At 34.4% G+C, this 23,000-nt stretch overlaps 2 protein-coding genes across 4 annotated transcripts in view; one reads left to right on the top strand and one right to left on the bottom strand.

Annotated features, from left to right (window-relative positions):
- The window catches only part of LOC125649318 (CLK4-associating serine/arginine rich protein-like), a 30,240-nt gene extending 12,355 nt beyond the window's left edge, over positions 1 to 17,885 (bottom strand). For 2 of the 3 annotated variants that reach the window (XR_007360664.2, XM_048876762.2), the window contains exons 1-9: positions 17,412 to 17,726; positions 14,040 to 14,177; positions 13,833 to 13,930; positions 9,724 to 9,822; positions 9,542 to 9,624; positions 8,354 to 8,438; positions 8,091 to 8,212; positions 2,894 to 2,990; positions 1 to 65 (exon numbers count right to left, since the gene is read on the bottom strand). The exon at positions 1 to 65 is cut by the window's left edge and continues 14 nt beyond it. Coding sequence is in view for 2 of the 3 variants with exons in the window: in XM_048876762.2 (XP_048732719.1) it covers positions 1 to 65; positions 2,894 to 2,990; positions 8,091 to 8,212; positions 8,354 to 8,438; positions 9,542 to 9,624; positions 9,724 to 9,822; positions 13,833 to 13,930; positions 14,040 to 14,138 (748 nt within the window). In the remaining variant the exon portion in view is untranslated. Of the gene's footprint in view, positions 66 to 2,893; positions 2,991 to 8,090; positions 8,213 to 8,353; positions 8,439 to 9,541; positions 9,625 to 9,723; positions 9,823 to 13,832; positions 13,931 to 14,039; positions 14,178 to 17,411 lie in introns of all 3 variants that reach the window. The other variant, XM_056165929.1, reaches the window with a different exon arrangement.
- Positions 17,886 to 17,895: 10 nt separating this feature from the next.
- On the top strand, positions 17,896 to 19,862 carry LOC125649328 (uncharacterized). Its single transcript, XM_048876773.2, has 2 exons — positions 17,896 to 17,966; positions 18,979 to 19,862. Exon 2 carries the CDS (start codon positions 18,995 to 18,997, stop codon positions 19,595 to 19,597), a length of 603 nt encoding a protein of 200 aa, XP_048732730.1. The 5' UTR covers positions 17,896 to 17,966; positions 18,979 to 18,994; the 3' UTR covers positions 19,598 to 19,862.
- The last annotated feature ends 3,138 nt before the right edge of the window (positions 19,863 to 23,000 follow it).

Genomic DNA, 23,000 nt, shown 5'->3' with positions numbered 1-23,000 from the left:
TTTCCTCTTCTAACACTTTTGCTTGGCGTATTTCCTCCATTTCCTCTTTATCTCTTGTTAACCAACTACAACAATAAATTTTTGTTTCTGAACATAAAATGTCACAAAATTTTTGTCTCCATTTTTAAAAAGAGGCCCATGGGCCAAAATGCTAGATTAAGTTTGGAACACTAAAGAGTATAAATCCTTAAATTTCTATAGTGGACTTGCACTGGCTTCAGGGTTACAGAAAGAAGGAACCTGAAACATTAAATGAGAACACTTACTTATGAATTAAACTTACTGTATCTTTAAGGTTCTAGAAAGCATGATTTAAAAAACAAACAAACAAACCAAAAAATACCAAACAAACAAAAAACAACAAAAAAAACAAGAAAACAACAAACACATAAATATTCTGATGTAGATCATTAAATCCCTATTGAGGCACTTCCCACACCCTCAGGCATGGTTTGGACTTGAATCTGCACTGTATGAAAATGCTTGAAGAAATCGACACTATATAAGAATGTTTGCAAATCAATCAATCTAATATATTGTATCATTGTTGCTCCCAAGTTTCTCATAATATTAATTTTTTGTGACATTTCACATACAATTCACTTGTATTCTATCTCTTCTGCAAAAAATGTTGGGGTATACTACCATGTCTGTATTAGAGTTAGCCTATTTTGATAGTTTCTGGTTGTTGCATGCAAAAATATAAAGTCAGCTCTTATAATTATATATTACTGTAACTTGTATAAATGGACATTACTGTAGCAAAGAAGTACTAAATAATCTTTGGAACATTATTCAACAATCGCGCATCGAACTGGGGACCCTTCCATTACTAGTTAGGTGATCTAACCACTGAGCTACCCAGGCCGATATACAAAGTATGGTAATATTAGTACAATGTAAAATTTAAACCTATTTCGGAAATCAAGTCATATTCGAGATGAAAAATATATTTTTGAGAAAATGTCTGAAACGTTGCATATGTCCAAAAGATTTTTGATTTAATCCTCTATATATTCCAAGGTAAAACTTAAACCTTATTGTGCCCTACCCAGGCCCCAAGGGTCATATATGTGAACAAACTTGAATCTAAATGTACAAGAGGATGCTTTCCTATCAATTTGACATAACTTTTGAGAAGATTATTTTTTCTATATAACCTTATATATATATATATATATATATATATATATATATATATATATATATATATATATATATATATATATATTATTTTTTCTATATAACCTTACATATATATATATATATATATATATATATATATATATATATTATTTTTTCTATATAACCTTATATATATATATATATCTATGTGTGTGTGTGTGTTAAATTTATATTAAACCCCTGTAAGATTTAAATCTATAAGACCCAGGGTCACATTTATATGAACAAACTTAAATCTACACTAAAGTGGCCTCTGAGTATAACGACATGCATGGAACATTATTTTACATTTCATTTTATCAAACTGATACCGTATATACTCTAAGTCGAATTTTTTGGAGTTAAATTTTGGTCCAAAACTCTTATGTCCGACTTATAGGAGTGTCCTAAGAAGATTAGCATTTTTCTGGACGGCGTAATGTATAGCCTAGTATTTTTTAAACTACAAAAACATGGACGAAATAAACAAAATAGTAATTGTTTTGATTGTTGAGAATAAAAATTGAAATATAAATGTCATATCCCAAAATATGGAAGACAGATAAATACATAAGAGTATTGATACGAAATTGATTTGTCGAGGAAAAAATGTCAAATATCGGTGCATTTCTCAAAATATTATTTGAAACACAAGTAAAAACATTAGAGCATTGATTTGAAATTATCAACCGATTTTTGAAAAAGGTTAGACCAACTTATAAATGGGTCATTGGCAATGCCCTCCAAAATAACCTTAAAAATATACAACCGACTTATAGGTGAACTGACTTATAAGCGAGTATATATGGTACTTGTTATATCTAAGTCAGCGTTTCACAAGCTGACGGTCCATTGGTTTTTTGATACATGTATATGCCTCTTCATGAACATGCACACACATGTATCTGAAATAATGTTCTTATAATTATGAAATCAATGCAGGGTATTTCAATAAAATTTGTTCAAAAACAATTTTAGTTAAATAATAAATTTAAACAAAATTAATACACATGTCTACTAGTGCATGTGAACATTAAAATTTAAAGACATGAAATGTACATCATGAATGCTACATCATGTATGTAAATCAGATTGCCATTGCATTGTTTGATCAAGGTCAAAGAAATTGGAATTTTACTTCATCAAAAACAGTTTGATAGAGAGAGTTGTTTTTGATTACTTTTCTAGTGTTTTTCAGTTAGATTATTTAAATTTTATAAAGTGCTGAAAGCAAAATCATCATTGTTCCTTTTTTTGCATAAAAAAGTTTTGTAATACCACTACCACATCTAACCCTTCTTTGCGAAATTTCCTTGACTTTCTGATAGGATTTTAAAAGAATCTATTTGATACAATCGGTTGTATGACCCCAGCCACGGTGTGAACAAACTGGAACCTACACTGTATAAGAATAGCTTTAATGCAAGGTACAGCTATACTTGAAGTCTACTGGTTGTTGAAGAGATCGTTTTAACACCCAACCATATTTAAACATTTCACAATTATCTCCCCTTTTAAAAGAGCACAACCCATTCAGTTGAACATATTCCTTTCATACTTTGTGTCAAATTTGGTTGAAATTCGCCATTAACAGATGTTTATGAAAGAAAATTGACATATTTTGATCAGAAAAGCTCACTTGAGTATATGGCTTAGGTGAAGCTCAATACACTGTCTATGAAAATGTTAGCAAGAAAAACTACGTTGAAATAAAATTAGAAATTATTACCAGACAAAGTCTTCATTTTTCATCCCATAAGTCTGAGCACATTGATTCAGCATGCTCTTTTGTTCATTTGTCAATGTATCAATGTCCAAAGTAACATCTGAAACACAAAAAACAACAATGGTAAAATTCAACGTTGTGGCAAAAATCAACAAAACATTTTTCAAACAAAGACACCATTTTTTAACCTCTTATGATAACCATCTGAAGTTAAGATATTTTTGTTCATTTCCCCATGAATTTAATTTTCAAGATGGTTGCATTTGGGTCAATCTTAATTTTGTGCATTCTTTTCACTTTCTTATCACATTTGCAAGAAAAGCCCATTGCTATAGTAATCATTTGTTTTAAAATTTTACACAAAATAGATGTCAGTCAACAGTATTTACTACTCTGCTTGATTTATTGTTATACCAAACCTTTCCTAAATAAGAAAAATATTAACAATACTTGTTACCACTAAGAACTAAATAAAATAACGAAATTAACTAGTTGCTTTAGCATCCAAGAAATTTTCTAGAAAGGAGATAGCTCTACAATGCACATATTCTGCTTAAATACATATCACATAATCACAATATATGACTGCAACAGCCATACCAGATTGAAAATGACATATATTTAAAAATCCAACTTATCAATGATTCTATGAAGCAATTGCTTTGTGATTGACTATTTTGTGTGCCTGGGGGTCAAGTTTGCATTGCATACATAATTCCTCAAATGTGGTGAATACATGTACCTGTATGTTGCCTAGTAGATAGGCTAGTGGACCCCAAGTCATTCCTTCACATCATGTACATCCATGTATACTATAACTTCTTACATGCTTAACTTAAATACTTTATGTCTTAAAGTCTTGTAAACAACAAGAAAGTTTTAGAAACATATTTAAGGCCCCATGTGGCAATATTGAAAAGGGTCAACTTTAAATTTGGAATTTTTAGACTGGTAGTGAAAAAAATAGGGATACCATTGTACCAAGTTTGATATCTGTCAAGCATAGGATTCACAAGATATTGGGTGGACAATATTTTTTTTATTATGTTCAGAATAGTTGGACCTCTGACCTTGAGACCTCAAAAATCAATATGGGTTGTCTACTCTATAGGAGTTACCACATACAGTACACGACACGAGTTTTATACACCCCACCGTGGAAAGACCATGGTGGAAAATCCACGGAGATACACCGTGTCCTCTGTGTTCCAGGGTGTGTGTTATTTGCGAATACACACAGCTGCTAAGAGCTTTGTTCTGGCCACGGGCGCCTTGCGGGAGATGTGAAAATGTGCCGCAGGCCAAATAATCAAGATAAAGTTGGAATTTTAAGAAAAGAAAAAAATGTCAATATTTTCCCCCCTGATACTTGTATTGTTTTTCAGCATTTTCAGCCAATTCCAACGATACCAAACACTATATATTATGTTTTTAAGAAAACCTGGTTTTGAAATTTTTTCTTTTAGTCTTCTTTCTTCATTGAAATATTCTTAAATTCTATGTTTAAATAATGCGTACTTGCAGGCAATTCCTGTTTTGAATGCGAATTAGTATATTCAGTAAATGAAAAACATACATGTACAACATGTGATAGGAATATTTAATAATTACCGATGTGCTCTCTCTCTCTCTCTGACAAATTAAACATAATTACTTCCATCATATTGTGTTAATATGCATCTTGACAAATATAACTTGATCCAATATAGAAATTAGAGTATTGTTGATGATTAACAAATTGGAATTAATTTATTACATAATTAATAGAAGCAAAAATACAAATCATCGAATGATTTATTTTTAAAATCCCGGGTTAATTACATTTGACCGAGACTTATGTTCAATGTACTTTGAAAGAGGTTTTCATAAAAAAAAAAATGTTCATCGGGAGTGTCTGGATAATGCAATGATTTTTGTGTAATAAGTATATACCATGCAAATTCCTAGGGTCTTTGTCACAGTATAACTAAATTACGGCTAGCTAGTTTGGGTTTTGACTTCTTATGAAAAGTGTGAAATATATTGGGTCGGCGCTATATCAGATCTAGTCTAAGATCCCGGGTATCTTGCGCCGACCCAATATATTTCACACTTTCCGTAAGAAGCTAAGCACTTCTGTTGATTTCAAATACACGGATTAGCTGACCCCCATTGTTCTACTGAGGCGAAAACCCCTTCGAATTTGCATGGAATGTACAAGTTATACACAGGTCATTGTTATAGTCATACATCATAGTACCGCTAACCCGACAAACATTTGTTTTTTATTTTGAGAAGTTATTGAATGACGAAGTATGACCAAACTGCAGATTGAACTTTATAGAGCCCCGTGTTAACATTACTTATATTTTTCAATGTATCAGAAGGGGTATGTTGCCAGTTAGGTTGTGTAAAATTCTTGACAAGCAATAAAATAACAATAAAAATGGTGCTTAAATTGTCCGATTACGAAAACCTTAAATTGTGTACATGCATGGGGGGAAGGGGGGAGTAGTCTGAAACTGTCTCAATTCCCCCTCTTAAATCGTGCAGTGGGTAGGTTGCTACAAGCTACAAGGCTAAATCCTTAACTTTCAAGCTTTCAAATTACACCCTCTCTGATTCTACGTGCTTTTAATCGATATTTAAGGCTGTAAATCCTCGGCGTCAAATGCAACTAGTTCATGAAAAAAAGACTAATATTAATATAAACAGAAATGACTTAACGATTATTTGCTTTTATTCATATACGCTATCGATTATTAAAATCTTTAATATAATCTTTAGATGCATTAGATAATGAAAGCAAGAGAGAGAGAGCGAGAGAGCGAGCATTGGTAATCATTGATTACAATATTCATGAATGTACCGGTATGCAGATACGGGAAGTTTAATACGTTCAGTATAAATCTTGAAAGTACAATTTTTTTTCTGATTAATTATCCATCCCTTTTCATTCTGATATTTTTTTTTTATTTCCCATATTGTTTTCTTAACATGTTAAATTTTTCGGCTGGTCCGGGTTAGGACTAATGAATGAGTCCCCCCCCCCCCCCCCCCCCCCCCTTCTAAAACGATGTTACGTGCTTAGCTGTTTATCTCCCTCTCAATCAAAAATAAAATAAATACATGCTATATATACTACAACATCATTGGATTTACTGGATAATTCTTCGATTTCACCTTCATAATGCATGTTAATGCAAGCGGACTATCTAGGCATTCCCCCCATCTTCGCTAGCCAAGATTATTCGTCCACGAAGGCACAGTTGACCCAAAAGCCATTGCTAGCGGAGATGAATTTTACCCTGTATTATGTTATAACTGACCAAAACCTAGTACTTTTGTTTTACAACTTTCATTCAGAAGACGCGCAAGTTTGTGAGTCACTGAATAAACGAGAAAACGTCTGCATTTTTATTTCAATCGTTGTCAACTGTATACTTCGTGATATTTCAAGACTACATGTACTCAATTCAATTTATTGGATCGCATAACCATTATGCAATGGTATACAAAAATATAAAGACAAAAACCTGTTATATATACATTTAGTAAATAATACATGCGTATAATAAAGTATTTATCAAGTTGGGAAAAAAAACTGTGTTATTATTAATGTGAAGTATGGGCATTCTAGATAGGGTAGCACATTTTATTTTATTATTTTCTTAATGAAGTACGGAGTTTTCTGAAGGTTTGTTTAAAAGTAAAGATATTTTTTATATTTATTTGTTTAGGTGATAAAAATTTGATTCTTTGCTCACATTCCTTCACAGTTGAGTACATAATGAAATTCATCTCCAATGTAAACATGTACATGTATATAGCTGACCTTAATCACCTATTCCTAATTACAATAAAAACCTTACGTTAAAAATAAACCATTGCTTATGGTACACATTTCTTTTAACTGTTATTTATCAAATTGAAATTACTGGCATGTGATTGTCGTTGTTCATGACCCTTCTTTTATTTGGTGAAATTGTGCTGCACGTGCCGTGAAACAATGTACCGACGAGTGGTAGGAATAACACAGGCGTTTATATACAGGATGTCGAGAATTTGGGCGTTTCATAAAAAGGTGTGAACGTCTGCAGGGAAGTCTACATACGGATATGTACCGAAAACACCAACGTATCATTAAACAACAATTACAAGAATTTAATGATTGATAGCTAATTTTTAAATAATTAATGGGGTGGGGGTATGCATGCTGGCCAAGCGAAAAGGTTTTTTGGGTGAATCATTTCGGAAACTATTTCTTTGTTTTATCACACGGAGGTACACGGTGGCATCGATGGAGGTACAGGTGACATTCACGGAGATTCGCGGTGGCATCCACGGAGATCCTCCGTGGACTTCAATGTCTAGCTCGCGCGGAAAATTAGGACTTCAAAGGTGCCGACAATTTTAAAGGTCCACCGTGTTTGGGGCAAATTTGTTCCACCGCGTTGCGTGGAACACGCATAAAACTCGTGTCGTGTACTGTACCCCATTTGATGTTTGTCAAGACATCGCGTGTACAACACTAGCCAGGTCTAATGACCAAATGACATGTGGAAACCAATTATAATCCTCTTTTTTCAAGACAGCATAAAAGTCAATAGCTCAAATCAAATTCACCAAGCAGCAGCTATCTTGACCTTACACATAAACATATATGTACCTGGTTTGAGAGATGGAAGAAAATTTTTTGAAATTGCATGATATATTTATCAACATAAATTAATCATGTAATTGATGAGGAAAAAAACATTCAGAGGCTGTCTTTTCACTTCACTGCAATTCAAAGTGTCACAATTTTCTAGCTTTGTTCCCAAAATTCTGTTTATTCTACATAGCTGCTTGGATGAAAATTTCCAAAACAATGCAGAAGAGTTATTTACAAGGTAAATATATGGTATGGTGTAGAAATTGACATACATACCAGTACATCAACATGATACCGTAAACTATTTTGCTCATTGCAGTGTTAAAAAACCACCCTGCAGACCTTTTCTTTCTAGAAAACCTTTGGCTTTCATAAAGCTTGAGATTCTTTTTTTGTTCATACCTCGATGAACAGAATAATTTATAGAGTCACACCTGTAATAATTGTCCATATGCGATGTTCAACTGTTACAGTTAAACTCAGGCAACATATGCAACTCTGTGGAGTTCTTTAATAACTAGAGCAATTATAAAGTCTTTCTTCTGTGTGTACTGGATAATAATTTACCTAGATCCATTGTTTCTACATCTAAATCCGAGTCCTCATCTTCACTCTCTTCCTCTTTTTTGTCCATGGCTGGTGTGCTGTCTTCATATGTATAACCTATAGCTGCCTTCTTATCAGCCAGTCTAAAGAGTAAAGGAAAAGTTTGTCTACATGTGTCAAGTCAATACTAAAACTATAAAACAATATTTTCTGTTCTACATGCACATTATGTTGGCATTCATAGTAAATTTCTGAAGCTCATTTCCTATTTTTACATATCTTACTTCTTTTTCTCCTCCTCTGTTCCCTTGTTAATAGCCCCATATGTTTCATCAATATATATTTGATGCAAGGCTTGCTCCTCTGTAACTATAAACATCAAAAGAAAAAAATTATCATATTTTATCATTATTTACTTAAGAGTCTGCATCATATCAGTCCACCCCCCTCTTTTCTTGAATTCTTTATTTCCTAATGTCTGTAAAAATGCTTGATGCTGGAAGAATTTCAAAACTAGTTGTACATATTAAATATGTCATTTGGATAAATCTAAATGGGGCGGTCCTTCGTATGAGACCACAAAAACCGAGACCCCATATCACAGCAGGTGTGGCACAATACCCTGCTCAAAGGCCGTAAGTGCCGAGCATAGTCCTAAATTTTGCAGCACTTCACCGGCCATCTTTGCAAACCAAGTGTCCAATTCACTAACTCTCATCTTCCCCTTGGCAGATTAAGTCCCGACTGATCTGCCATCTAACGGATAGAGCGAGTTATCGTTCTTGATGAAAACAAAATGTAACCAATCAGATAACACATTATAATTTCTGTTACATGTGTGTGTTTACAAAATGGGAGTTGACAGTTGAAAACAATAAAATGTTTCTTTTTTTATTTATTTATATGTGCATGCCATACTTGCTGTTCGCCCAAATCACCTTTGCGTTTAAAGAGTAAATCACACATCAAAGCATCCATTCAGATTTCAACGTTTCTACTTTTGTTTTCATATTGTACTCAATTTTTCTGAGTTTGTTCAGTTTATTTCAGCACATACCATCCTTTGGGTGAGGTACATGTACATGATCAATTTAATATCTCTAGAAGTTGATCATTAACCCAAAAACTTTCTCAGAAAATCGTCTGTCTTTGTTTTTTTTATACAAAGTACCATGGCAAAGACGACAACTCGGGCTAGACATGGGGGCCGCCATTACCCAAACTAAACTGTATGTATGGCACAATTTGATTGGATGCCTTGTAAAGTCAAAGCACGATATTTTGAAGGCTTAGAAATGTGACTAAATCCTCCAAGGGGGAGATGAGAGGATACAAATCAGATACTTGGCTTGCGAAGATGTTCACCGGTAATAGTGACGTCTCCATATGAGGGAAATATTCTTGAGAGGGACGTTAAGTAATATTCAATCCATGTTATTGCCTCATTTTATTAATCCCAAAGTACTCCTTACCGCCTGCACATTCATTTTCCACTAATGTTCGATATCTTTCATAATTAGCTCTCCTCTCTTCCTCTTCCTCCCTCTGACTCAATCTATTGTCAAAAACATGAAAATGTTATTAGATTCAGGGCTCATAAATACATTAAAACCAGGAAGAAAAAAATCATATATATACATAGACAATATCTTACATAGGTGGAGTTACAAGATTGAACTTGGGCATTATATCCAGATGTGCTCTAACATCAAATCTGTCTATCATATTCTCTTTATCTCCCTGCCATGGCATCCTGTCAATAGAAATTACAATTCATGATTAAAAATTATCAAGCAGTAACATGCCAAATAAACAAATTACTAGTTTATATCATTACATAAAAGATATACATGTGATTTTTTACAAACTGTCCAGAGATTTTCATAGATTGAAATAATTAAAAATCAATATATGCACCCAGGGGTGCATAAGCTGAGTTGCATGGGATACATTGTAAAGTCAGGAATGATGTGGCATATTTATAATTGTGAAGAACTAATTTCAGTTTTAAACTTTTCAAGTTACTGTCCAGAAACCATATTTGTCTGAAGTTTTCAATCTATTTTTGGTCACTGTGACCTTGACCTTTGACTTTTTTCTCCAAAATCAATAGGGGCCTTGCTTTGCTGGTATCCAACAATATAACCAAGTTTCATTTGATTCAAATTAAAAAATTTCAAGTTATTCTCCGGAAACTAATTTTTTTTTTTTAAATTTTAAATCTATTTTCGGTCACTGTGACCTTGACCTTTGACCCATTTTCTCCAAAATCAATAGGGGTCTTCCTTACCTGGTACATAACAATATCTTTAAGTATCATTTGATTCGGATTTAAACTTTCTGAGTTATCATCCAGAAACCAAATATTTCTGAAATTTTCATTCTATATTCGGTCACTGTGACCTTGAACTTTGACCTTTTTTCTCCAAAATCAATAGGGGTCTTCCTTACCTGGTACCCAACAATATATCAAAGTTTCATTTGATTCAGATTTAAACTTTCTGAGTTATCATCCAGAAACCAAATTTTTCTGAAATTTTCAGTCACTGTGACCTTCACCTTTGACAATTTTTCTCCAAAATCAATAGGGGTCTTCCTTACCTGGTACCCAACAATATATCAAAGTTTCATTTGGTTAGATTGTAAACTTTTCGAGTTATCATCCGGAAACCAATTGTTGACGCCCGCCAACCCGCCCGCCCACATCACCAAACCAATAGCCGAGTTCAACTTCGTTGCAACTCGGCTAAAAATGTTCTCTGGCAGGAGATAACAATCTCACCAACTTTCATTAGATGGCAATCGAAGTATAATATTTCATAAAATATTGAAAAGGATAAGTCTTCTAAGTTCTTCCATAAAATGAATGTAATCGGTCCTATTTATATTTTAAAGACTAAATGAGATATTCACACATGAAACCCATATTCAATGTGCACTGAGACATTCATTACTAAGCCATGAGTTCAGTGGAGATATCAAACCTGGGACATGTCAAGGATGCATACAATTAGTGACAGTGTAAATAAACACAAGCAGCAATTACAGACATGTGGACAAATGCTACATGACCTAAATAATTTCCACAATGTCTGCTAAATGATAAAATTGAAACTAGAAAACTGAGAAGTCAGAAAAGGCTCGTTAATGAACATTATCCATCAGGTGCTCTATTAATTGAACTACATGCATCTGGCATTGATTCCGAAGGTCCGTCGGACATTGGCAAATGTCTGGTAATTTTTGTTGTGGTCCGATCAATATTAGTTGTTGGCCGGACCAAGTGTCCGATAATTTTCCCCCCAATGAAATACATAATTAGATAAATTTTCAATTTTAAGCAGCATGTCCCAAAATTTATTTGTTTTTTAGTCATTGCAAACAGAAAACGTGTCTACGTTTAACTCAAATATTTATCAAACTTGCAATCGTCTTCAATTCCCCCTGAGAGGGTGATAATACAATTGAGCAATATCCCGTGAAACTACAGACGTCTTTGAAGCGTTTTAATTAGGTAATAAATAACATGTAAATAAAGCATTTAATTAAACTATACTTTGATCAAGAAGTACTTGAACAACATGGGCACGCACACGTTTGATTGAACAATTTGCATTTGAGTTACGCAAATTGTTCGAGTTTAAAAAAAACGTGTATTTCATAACACTGGTGTTGAACACAGGTTGGAAAAGTTTACTCCACTGACGAATCTAAAGTGAAATGCTTGGGCTAATAAAGTACGTAGCCGATGCCATTCTGGGCCAGAAAGTTCAAATTTACATGAAAACTTCCTGACATTTTAATTGTTAAAATCATGGCCCCCGGGGGTAGGGTAGGGTGGCAATAGGGTAGGGATCTTTAAAAATTTACATGAAATTTTAAGCTTCCTGATATAGTGTAAATTCAAGTTTGTCAAAACCATGACCCCCAAGGGTAGGGTGTGGCCACAAGAGGGGATTATTTTGCATATAAAATTTTGGTCTGGTAAAATGTGATATGGTCCAGTAATAAATCAACCATTTATACTGGACCAAATGTCCAGTAAGTACCAGAAGACATTGGGAAGCACTGATCTGGTCAGGTAGTTAAATTGCCATGGCTGGTACATCAACCCTTAATGTTTTTCTGAACTCAAAGATATCACATGCAGGGTTCGAAATTACTTCATGTCCGTAAGTCCGAGACTAGTAAAAAACGTGTCTGACTAATAAACTCTCTATAGCACTAGTTCATACGGACTAGTGAAAATCTGGAAATCAATCTTGAATTGGTTAAGATTTTAGCAAGATTTGTCCGAGTCTCATAGATGTTTGAACTTATGGTCGATTACCTGCATGGTTAAGTATTTGCTTGACTATGATATCCTGATCTTCCAAACACATGGAGTGCGTTCGAGACCGCCGTTCTTCGAACAAGCACAAATTCTTGCCGATTCCAAACTCCGAGTACGCATCACGAGAAAAGATTCGAGGTTCAAGAACTGCAAGTAGTGTGATCTAAGAACAAGCACGTTTGTGCGCACATGTTCTCGTCATTCGTGACTCTAACACAGGAGTTCGTAACACTATAGCTCATGGCTTGGTTAATCGAGTGAATTTTATTGACTTTTTTGATAAAATTTCGAACTCCTGTGACTCTAAGAACTGTGCACGAAAACAACGAGAATGTTAATGTCAAACGCACTTATGGATGTTTATAAAAGGATTAACTCGGAGGTTACTGTATGCTTCTGAAGATCTTGAATGCAAAATAAAGTATGGGGGTGTTTTTCTTCTGTGGGTGTCAGAAACTGAATTGCTTGCAAATGTGATGTGTTTGATTTAATTAAATACTATTGAATAAAATGAAGATCATTAAATATGATATACTTGTTTGCCCCACTATCTATTTTGTATTGCTTATAGGAGTTATGAGATTGATCACTGTTCGTTATCTTCACCTCTCATACTGGACGGACTAGTGAAATACTTTGCGGACTAGTGAACATCAATAGTGACCAGTCCGTACGGACTAGTGCTTGAAAAAGTTAATTTCGAACTCTGACATGCCACAGAAAGTGCTGTCATCTAATTAATTAAAATTAAAAAACTTAAAGTCCTATAACTCTGAAATAACAAAACTGATAAATCTGAAAATCAAATAGGGTCTTCCTAATCAAAGCATTACCTCAAATATGCAAAAATCTTCTCAAGTAATCTCAAGTTACTGTGTGTCATAGAAAGTGCTATTATGTTAGTACATGTAATACTAAATATTTTAAAAATTAAAGTCCCTTAACTCTGTAATGATAAAGTAAACAAAAGGCTCCTCCTCTGCCTAATTCAATTATCATGTACAAAATTCTTCCCAAGGAGGTTCAAGTTATGGTGTATCATAGAAAGTGCTGATGGACAGACAGATATATGGTATGACAGATTACTTATAGTGCACCCACCATATAGCTGAGGGCTAATAATTTTCATATAAAGTTCTGGATTGTCAGTGAAATGTCAAGATACGTTTGACTAAGTTACTACAGGTAGATCTAGTCATTGTGTAACATTTTAAAATGTAACATTTATCAATTTAGTGAGATTCTCAGTTGTTGAAGTTTTTGATGATTTTCAAATGCAACAAACACAAATTTTCATTTATAGATGGATACAAATGGCAAACTGAATGAAAATAAAGAAAATCTTTAGGACCTGACCCTCAATCCCTTGTGACTACCTTGCTACAAATATATATACAACATACATTTAGAGACGAGTTTGAAATACTAACATGCTCTGTGGACTCTCTGCTGCAATAGCAACTGCAGGATCTAAATTCACCTTTACAGGTCGCCCATACACCCTCAAAAACTGGGTTGGATCAAGCTTCTGCAAATAACAACAAGTAAAAATATGTTAGATATAAATTCAACACTTAGAAGAACAGTAGCAATACATGCAAGTTATACATTGAACATTTACTAATATTGATACATACTATTTTTTCATAATATTCTCTTCGTCTCTCTGCTCTCTTTTTATAATCCACCATAAGACCCCTGATCTTCTTCTCTTGTTTTCTAGCCTCATGCCACATCTTTAAGTTCTGGTCTTCTTAACAGTTAATGAAGATGAACTGTCAACAGAAAAAGTGTTTAAAGCACGAATATCTCATTAACTTGTTTTAATTTAAATAAGACAACCCTATACATACTTAGGAGCACTTACCGTACACTAAATTCATAAATCTTTTAATTCGAATTGTACAAATCTACAATTTCTTCTAATCTAAAGTATTTCCTATTACATCTAATAGTCCAGTACCTTACTAAATACTGCAATATCACAGATATCTAATCAAAACTGCATCCAGCTGGCAGAAAGCACAGTCAATACAATTACTGACATTTCTAAGGTCAATACAATGCTATCACTACCTGAGGAGTACAATATTCATCGAGCCAAGACTGCGAGGTGAATATTGTACTTTGAGGTACCGGCTAAGTCATTGTATTGACCACAGTAATATCAATAATTGTTTGAAAATTTGATTGAATAAACTGGTTACAGGAGCTTATTCCATGTCAGCCATTTTTGTTTACAGCATGACCAAGCCAATAGTGATTAGACACAAGTTTTTGTTGTACAACCAGACAATAATCAATCGTATCTACATGTATTTGTATTTCAGAATATATTTTTGGTCTGATCAAATGTTACATTCACCTTGAAGGCATATGGAGGTAAATATATTGTTGTATTTTTTTTTCTAGTTTGTTGGATTGGCAAATTAGAAAGCTCTGATTTATTCAATCATTTAAGGTAGCTCACTGCGCTAAAGCTTATACTCTTTATGACACTATGTCACAAGATGGCAATTATTAAACGATTTAATTGTTTTGTGAAATTATTTGTATCGATCAATTTGTTTGTCTATCATCGTAGCTCAGTGGTCAAAGCATTAGGCTGGTGAATGGCAGATCTCAAGTTCAAGGGCTTCATTTCCTTAGGATCTCTGTAATGGTGCAGATGTGGGAGTGAATCACTCCCGCAACATTTTTGATCATTCTAAACATTTGCTGGCTTTCTTTACATAAATAAATAAAATGATATTCTGTTTCTTTAATAGTCAATATCTAAATTTACACCTGCAATTTATGATTTGTGAGGCACTATTCTAACGTTTTTAACAATTTCGACAGATTCCAATTTCTCAATTTATATTTTTGCGCCATGTTTAATTGTCAAGTCATTTGCACTGTATGCCAATACATTACGAGGTAGTGTTTACATCAATGGACAAGTATGGAGTAAAAAGCAATTTCGTCGGTATTGAAAAGGTTTTAATTGAAAACCTACAGGTAACTGAAGAACTACCGAAGACTTACAAAATTATAGGCTATATATATCAAAACTAATATGATTTTTTCATTAAGCATGTCTCAAATATCTAATTTAAACAAAAAAATTTGATAACAATAAATTTTAAAGTGTATTTTCAAAGCTCAGTAGGGGAAACTATTTTTCTCTCGTAGAAAAGAACAACACCTCGCATACATGTCATACCTACAAATCAGCTGTTCAATTGTTAATCTTTTATTTTCTTTTTTAAAAGAACAGAAAAAAATGTTTTAAAATTGTATATTAAAATGAAATGATTAACAACTGAACAGCTAATTTGTAGATATATATTTACATGAGTTATCGTTCTTGTGCTAGGTCGTCTAAGAGAAAAAAATTGTTCCCCATACCTAGTTGTATAAATACAATTTAAAACTTAATTCTATCAAAATTGTTTGTGTTTATTAATACTTGAGACATGTTTAATCAGAAAATCATATTAGTTTTCATGTATACAGCTCACATTTTTTAGGTCTTCTGCAAGTCTTCTGTAGGTCTTCAATTACCCATATAGGTCTTAAATTAGGTATGCCCTATTCCAATTTCTCAATTCATATTTATGCGCCATGTTTAATTGTCAAGTTATTTGCATAGGCCTATACAAGGTAGTGTTTACATTAATGGATGAGTACGGAGTAGAAAGCAATTTCGTCAGTTATGAAAAGATCTAAATTTGATATCAAGTTGAAAAACAAACAGCAGAGTGTAATTTTTTTCTGACACCATGATTTTCCTTTCTTTGTTGGAATGGCTCGAATAACTACATTTTCACGCTGATTGTCAATGTTTAGGGTTTTCAGTACATCCACCTACAAGATCTTGTAATAACAAGCATGGTGGAACAAACGAAGACTCTTATCATCAGGGTTCCAAATTACCACTCGCCCACTCGCATTGGCGACTAATCTTTGCTTGTGGGCACCCAAAATTTCCGTTCTCATCGTCCACATGGCGACCGTAATTGTCTGATCAACATTTTTCTTTCCAACCAATCCGAGTCCTATTATAATTGAAGTTCAATTTCCGGTTGAGGTTTTGTCACTTGGCGAGACATTCCTGGGGTATCAAACCTTCCAAATGTATTTAAACCAGAAGTTGAACAATGCAAGGGTTACTTCAAACGAAAAGAAAGCGTCTGCTTTTACCAAAGTGGAAAGAAGGGGAGAATATGGTTCGATGATGGCGAAAAGGGGATGATGTGCTGTGTGTACAAAACATGCGACGAAAGGTCCAATCGTTGTGACAGCTTGCCCAAGTTATAAACTTGACAGCATCGTAAAGCTGAGAAATTTTGAAATCACATAAAAAGTCTGAAGAAATGTGTGTTAAAGTCAGACGCTGCAAAGATAAAAAAGTCCTTGAACTCTGATATTTTTGCTAGGTTGATGAAATGAGAGTGGAAATGAGAGAGGTATTCGAAAGAATTACGGAGAAGGAAACAGAATTTAAATATTTGATATTTTAATTTTTTAATTTATAAATTGCAATGTGACCTGGCATTTCTTTTTTCTTGTAAAGAAACCATGTTATTCAATTTCATGATATGTGTGGGCTACTAAAATTTCATGTGGGCTAACAGTATTTCTTATTCAGGGGCCCACTTGGCCCCTAAGGTATTAAATCGAAGTTGGAACCCTGTATCATGCTGCACAATGTACACGACATTTATCCATTTATTAGACATGCCCAAGCACAAAGTTGGTACTCTTGGGAGACGAATACACGGAGTTTATTACATGTTATTCATAAAAATATTTTGCACCATTACGAAGATCCTATGGAATTGTAGACCTTTCGCGAAAACGTCATCTGGAATAAAAAATAACATCGGAGAGAGCTGAATTATTCTAATCAGACTAATGCTGAAGATCAGAGCACATGGTTTAAATTTTACATTCTGACGCACTTGCGCTCATCTAGCAGTAACACTGTCAACATATTAATGAAATGAATGCATCTGGAAACGTACCAGGAAATGAGGGTAGAAATCACAGGCGTCTGTTGTTCAAAATTTGTCGACTTCTGATAGTGATAAGTGCCAGTAGCAAGGATTGTCTTCCCTTGTTGCACTGGGTCCTGACTTTTATTTGATCTCACACCTGAACCTGCTCAATGCATAGGTTTTCCTACGACTTTTAACACGTTAACTGTTAATAAATATCTATATATCGTCCTCCTCTTCTGAATACATTGCAATGTATCAAATTATCTAGTCTTTAGTGATGATCGCCGCAAAACCGGATGTTGAATTGATCACGTGATATGTATGGTGGTGTGGCAAAAATAATTAGACTAAATGCTCCTTAGTCCATGAGCACGTTATTCAATAGATCTTTGTACAACATCCCAGAAACTATAAATAATTATATAAATGCATATTATATTCTTATAAGATGCAATAAACTAAAAGTAAACATCATGAGAAATCAAGAATCTCGGGTTCGTTATGCACTGAATTGTAAATACTGTCGTCTGCTTCCAAGTGACGAAGTGTAGCTTATTCGAATGTATTTCAGAAAACAAGGTATGGTTTGAGTTTTTAATTAAGATAATTATCGTTAAAATGCAATTTGGTTTTCATGTTTGGGATAGCCGATAAAATATATTGTTAAAGAAATTCTAAAGAGAAGTTTAGTTTCATCGCCTATTAGAAATCCAGAAACTTAACTGTAAAGACTAAAGAACATATATTTTATAAAATATGTTATTCATATGAATCATTTTATCTTATTTATCACCTAGCCGATATTTTGAACTAGAATTATGTCGGTTTTATGGGGGTTTGTAGCAAAAACATTACATTTTATGTGAATATCGACTGACACTCGGTGATAAAACAATACACAATAATCAACAAAAACGATATTCATTATCTTTTTCACGATCATCTTCCTAACTCTTTATAATCATCAGACACACTTAAAAGATGAAGAATTCAGGGTAACGAAAGAAAAGACCTATAGGAGAGAACATTTTTTCTGAAAAAATCAGATTGTTTTATCAAGTTTTTGTCGTACTTTTGGATATGAATTTTTCATTGACTTTTCATTTCGAACCTATGATTTATTATTTACAATGTTGAAATTAACCTTCAAAGTTGGCTTAAACAGCATAACCTCATTTAAGCACTGGTTTTGACATCAAAGAACTAGAACTGAAAATTTTCAAATTTTATTTTCCCATAATTTATAAATTTACAATTTACATTTCCGTTTATGATTTTGTTCTGGTAATAAAGGCAACCTTGATAACTTCCTTTTCTCAGATTTCATTTTTGACAAACTGGATCGCTCTCTACAATACACTGTTCGTCTTTCCCACAGTAGATCTACCGTGAATTTTATTTTTCCTCTACTGAATTCAAGTAACAGTTGAGTTCTAATTACTTTTTTGTATGCATTATACTAAGTACGGGTCTGATATGTGAACGAAATTCAATATTTTGAATGTATACACAAACACGTAGCATATGTACTATTCATGTTCCGCTTAATACGTAAATATACTTTTTAGAATGTTATATTTTTTAAATGTAGGATTTGATGTGCAAAGATGAAAATTCTTCCCTTGAATTTTGATGATACTCATGTGATAGAAGATGGACCAAGTCAATCGAACAAAGGCTTTGCTCTTGAATCTGGAGAGACTCAGTTTAACCTTCATGAAATGTTCGACGTCAATGACGATGTCGGAGATTTAGTGCCGGATGTAGAAGGTTGTGACCTCTTTTGTTCAGAATCTTTATCGGATGAAGTTGACCACAACGTACCGTTTTCCTCCATTACTTTGCAGGGATCGGACAACATACCAGGAGGCATGGTTTATCCTCCGATCGAAATTGTACCATCCGAAGAAGTTTTTAACGATGCAAACGATCATTTGAACCAACGGATATCAGATGATGAGCTGAGCCAGTCGGACAGTGAAACAGGAGATATGCAAATGGAAGAACAGATTGAGAATCAGAGTGCAAATATAAATGTCGTCAGATGGAATCCCATAGATGATGATGTTTACACGAGAAACAGAATTCAGAACAGGGATCGACGTGTTCCAGACTTGAACGGGTCGTTCTATGATTCCGATGAGGAGAGAATCTTGTCCTCGTGTTCCGACTCCGACCACGTTGTTCCAAACTTTCACATGGAGGAATAGGATGTTATTATAAATTGGCGGGACCGGATATTGTTGAGTTTGTATTTGCTTGTTATCTTTATTTATTAGTGTTAAGGATATCTCTCCTATATTTATGTAAATCGTATATGAATGCAAGCATTATTTATAATGTTGATCATCCTTGTTGATATTGTTACATTGTTCTTGTTGTTGTAACTGCATATATTATATAAAATAATGCAGTCGTGTGTTATATACCTTGTCGCAATCATGAAATAAAGTTGAGCAACTGGCCTTGGTTGAATAGAAGTTGTTTTGCCTTTCAAACTGATCCTTTTTAGCTCACCTGAGCTGAAAGCTCAAGTGAGCTTTTCTGATCACCTGTATTCCGGCGTCCGTCCGTCCGTCTGTAAACTTTTCACATTTTCAACTTCTTCTCAACAACCACTGGGCCAATTTCAACCAAAGTTGGCGCAAAACATCCTTAGGTAAAGGGAATTCTAAATTGTTAAAATAAAGGGCCAGGCCACCTTCCAAGGGGAGATAATCAAGAAAAGGTAAAAATAGGGTAGGGTCATTAAAAAATCTTCTTCTCAAGAACCACTGGGCCAGAAAAGATGAAATTTATATGAAAGCTTCCTGACATAATGCAGATTCTAAATTGTTAAAATCATGGCCCCCGGGGGTCGGATGGGGCCACAATAGGGGATCAAAGTTTTACATACAAATATATAGGGAAAATCTTGAAAAATCTTCTTCTCAAGAACCACTAAGCCAGAAAAGCTGAGATTTATATGAAAGCTTCCTTATATAATGCAGATTCTAAATTGTTAAAATCATGGCCCCCGGGGGTCGGATGGGGCCACAATAGGGGATCAAAGTTTTACATACAAATATATAGGGAAAATCTTTAAAACTCTTCTTCTCAAGAACCACTGAGCCAGAAAAGCTGAGGTTTATATGAAAGCTTCCTTATATAATGCAGATTCTAAATTGTTAAAATCATGGCCCCCGGGGGTCGGATGGGGCCACAATAGGGGATCAAAGTTTTACATACAAATATATAGGGAAAATCTTGAAAAATCTTCTTCTCAAGAACCACTGAGCCAGAAAAGCTGAGATTTATATGAAAGCTTCCTTATATAATGCAGATTCTAAATTGTTAAAATCATGGCCCCCGGAGGTCGGATGGGGCCACAATAGGGGATCAAAGTTTTACATACAAATATATAGGGAAAATCTTTAAAACTCTTCTTCTCAAGAACCACTGAGCCAGAAAAGCTGAGGTTTATATGAAAGCTTCCTTATATAATGCAGATTCTAAATTGTTAAAATCATGGCCCCCGGGGGTTGGATGGGGCCACAATAGGGGATCAAAGTTTTACATACAAATATATAGGGAAAATCTTTTAAAATCTTCTCAAGAACCACTGAGCCAGAAAAGCTGAGGTTTATATGAAAGCTTTCTGATATAGTACAGATTCTAAATTGTTAAAATCATGGCCCCCGGGGGTCGGATGGGGCCACAATAGGGGATCAAAGTTTTACATACAAATATATAGGAAAAATCTTCTTCCCAAGAACCACTAAGCCAGAAAAGCTGAGATTTATATGAAAGCTTCCTGATATAGTACAGATTCTAAATTGTTAAAATCATGGCCCCCGGGGATCGGATGGGGCCACAATAGGGGGTCAAAGTTTGTTTTTTTTTCGGGTTTTTTTTTTGATATAGTGCAGATTCAAGTTTGTTAAAATCATGGACCCCGGGGATTGGATGGGGCCTCAAGGGGGCATCAAAGTTTTACATACAAATTTATAGGAAAAATCTTTTAAAATCTTCTTCTCAAGAACCACTGAGCCAGAAAAGCTGAGGTTTATATGAAAGCTTCCTGGTATAGTGCAGATTATAAATTGTTAAAATCATGGCCCCCGGGGGTCGGATGGGGCCACAATAGGGGTCAAAGTTTTACATACAAATATATAGGAAAAATCTTTAAAAATCTTCTTCCCAGAACCACTAAGCCAGAAAAGCTGAGATTTATATGAAAGCTTTCTGATATAGTGCAGATTCAGGTTTGTTAAAATCATGCCCCCCTGGGGTAGGATGGGGCCACAATAGGGGATCAAAGTTTTACATACAAATATATAGGGAAAATCTTCTTCTCAAGAACCATTGGGCCAAAGAAGTTCACATTTACATGAAAGCTTTCTGACATAGTGTAGATTCAAGTTTGCAAAAACCATGGCCTCCAGGGGAAGGTTTGGGGCCATAATAGGGACTACGGTTTTACATGCAAATAGATATGGAAAATCTTCTGATATGGACCAAGGTGACTCAGGTGAGCGATGTGGCCCATGGGCCTCTTGTTTGGGAATGTTTCCATGGAGTGGATTTTTATTGATACAAACGTTATTGAACGGTCATGCTACATAGTGGTGTTTGTTTAGTGTTAGCACCTTGTGGTTCAGATACATACAAGACTAGTACTTGTAACTGTGGCAAGGATCATCAAACTTTATGCACATATTTTTAGCCGAGTTGCAACGAAGTTGAACTCGGCTATTGGTTTGGTGATGCGGGCGGGTGTCAACAATTGGTTTCCGGATGATCACTCGAAAATTTACAATCTAATCAAATGAAACTTTGATATATTGTTGGGCACCTGGTAAGGAAGACCCTATAATTTTGGAGAAAAAGGTCAAGGTCACAGTGACCGAAAATAGAATGAAAGTTTGGTTTCCGGATGATAACTCAGAAAGTTTAAATCCTAATCAAATAATACTTGAAGATATTGTTAGGTACCAGGTAAGGAAGACTCCTTTTAGATTTTGGAGAAAAAAGGTCAAGGTCACAGTCCTGAAAAAAGAAATATCTGGATCTCCTTTTAAAAATGTATTCACAGGAATTTATTACATTATATCCAACAATTAGTTCTTCACAATTATAAATATGCCACATCATTCGTGACTTTACAATGTATCTCATGCACCCCTGGGTGCATATATTGATTTTCAATGATTAGAAGAAGCCTATCATTTTTCAACGTTAGGGTCAATCTTGCATGAATACATCTAATTTGGTACACATGTTCCCAATGCTTAGAGGATGAGACCGGGTGGTTTCCAATTCCAGTCTGACAAAAGCCAGACCCTACTATTTCACGGCATTGCAGCTGGATTTCAAATAGTCGGACTGGGTAGTTTCTAATATGATGGGAACCGGCATACTAGAAGTGTTCCATGAAGTCTACCAAGGTTTGTCAGGGTGTAAATGGATAAATTTGTCGGCACAGGGCGATAAAATACATTGTTACTGTCTTGAAATATAAGTGATACTTGGGTGAGGGTAAGATGTTTTAAAGGGCGGAGATATGCCTTCTTTTTCTGCTTCTCATGCATGGATTAAATTTGCTCCCGAATCTTCAGTGCTGGTGCCTTTTTC

The sequence above is a fragment of the Ostrea edulis genome, chromosome 5, assembly GCF_947568905.1.
Source record: "Ostrea edulis chromosome 5, xbOstEdul1.1, whole genome shotgun sequence".
NCBI classification, from domain to species: Eukaryota; Metazoa; Mollusca; class Bivalvia; order Ostreida; family Ostreidae; genus Ostrea; species Ostrea edulis.
This window is presented reverse-complemented; position numbering and strand designations above follow the sequence as displayed.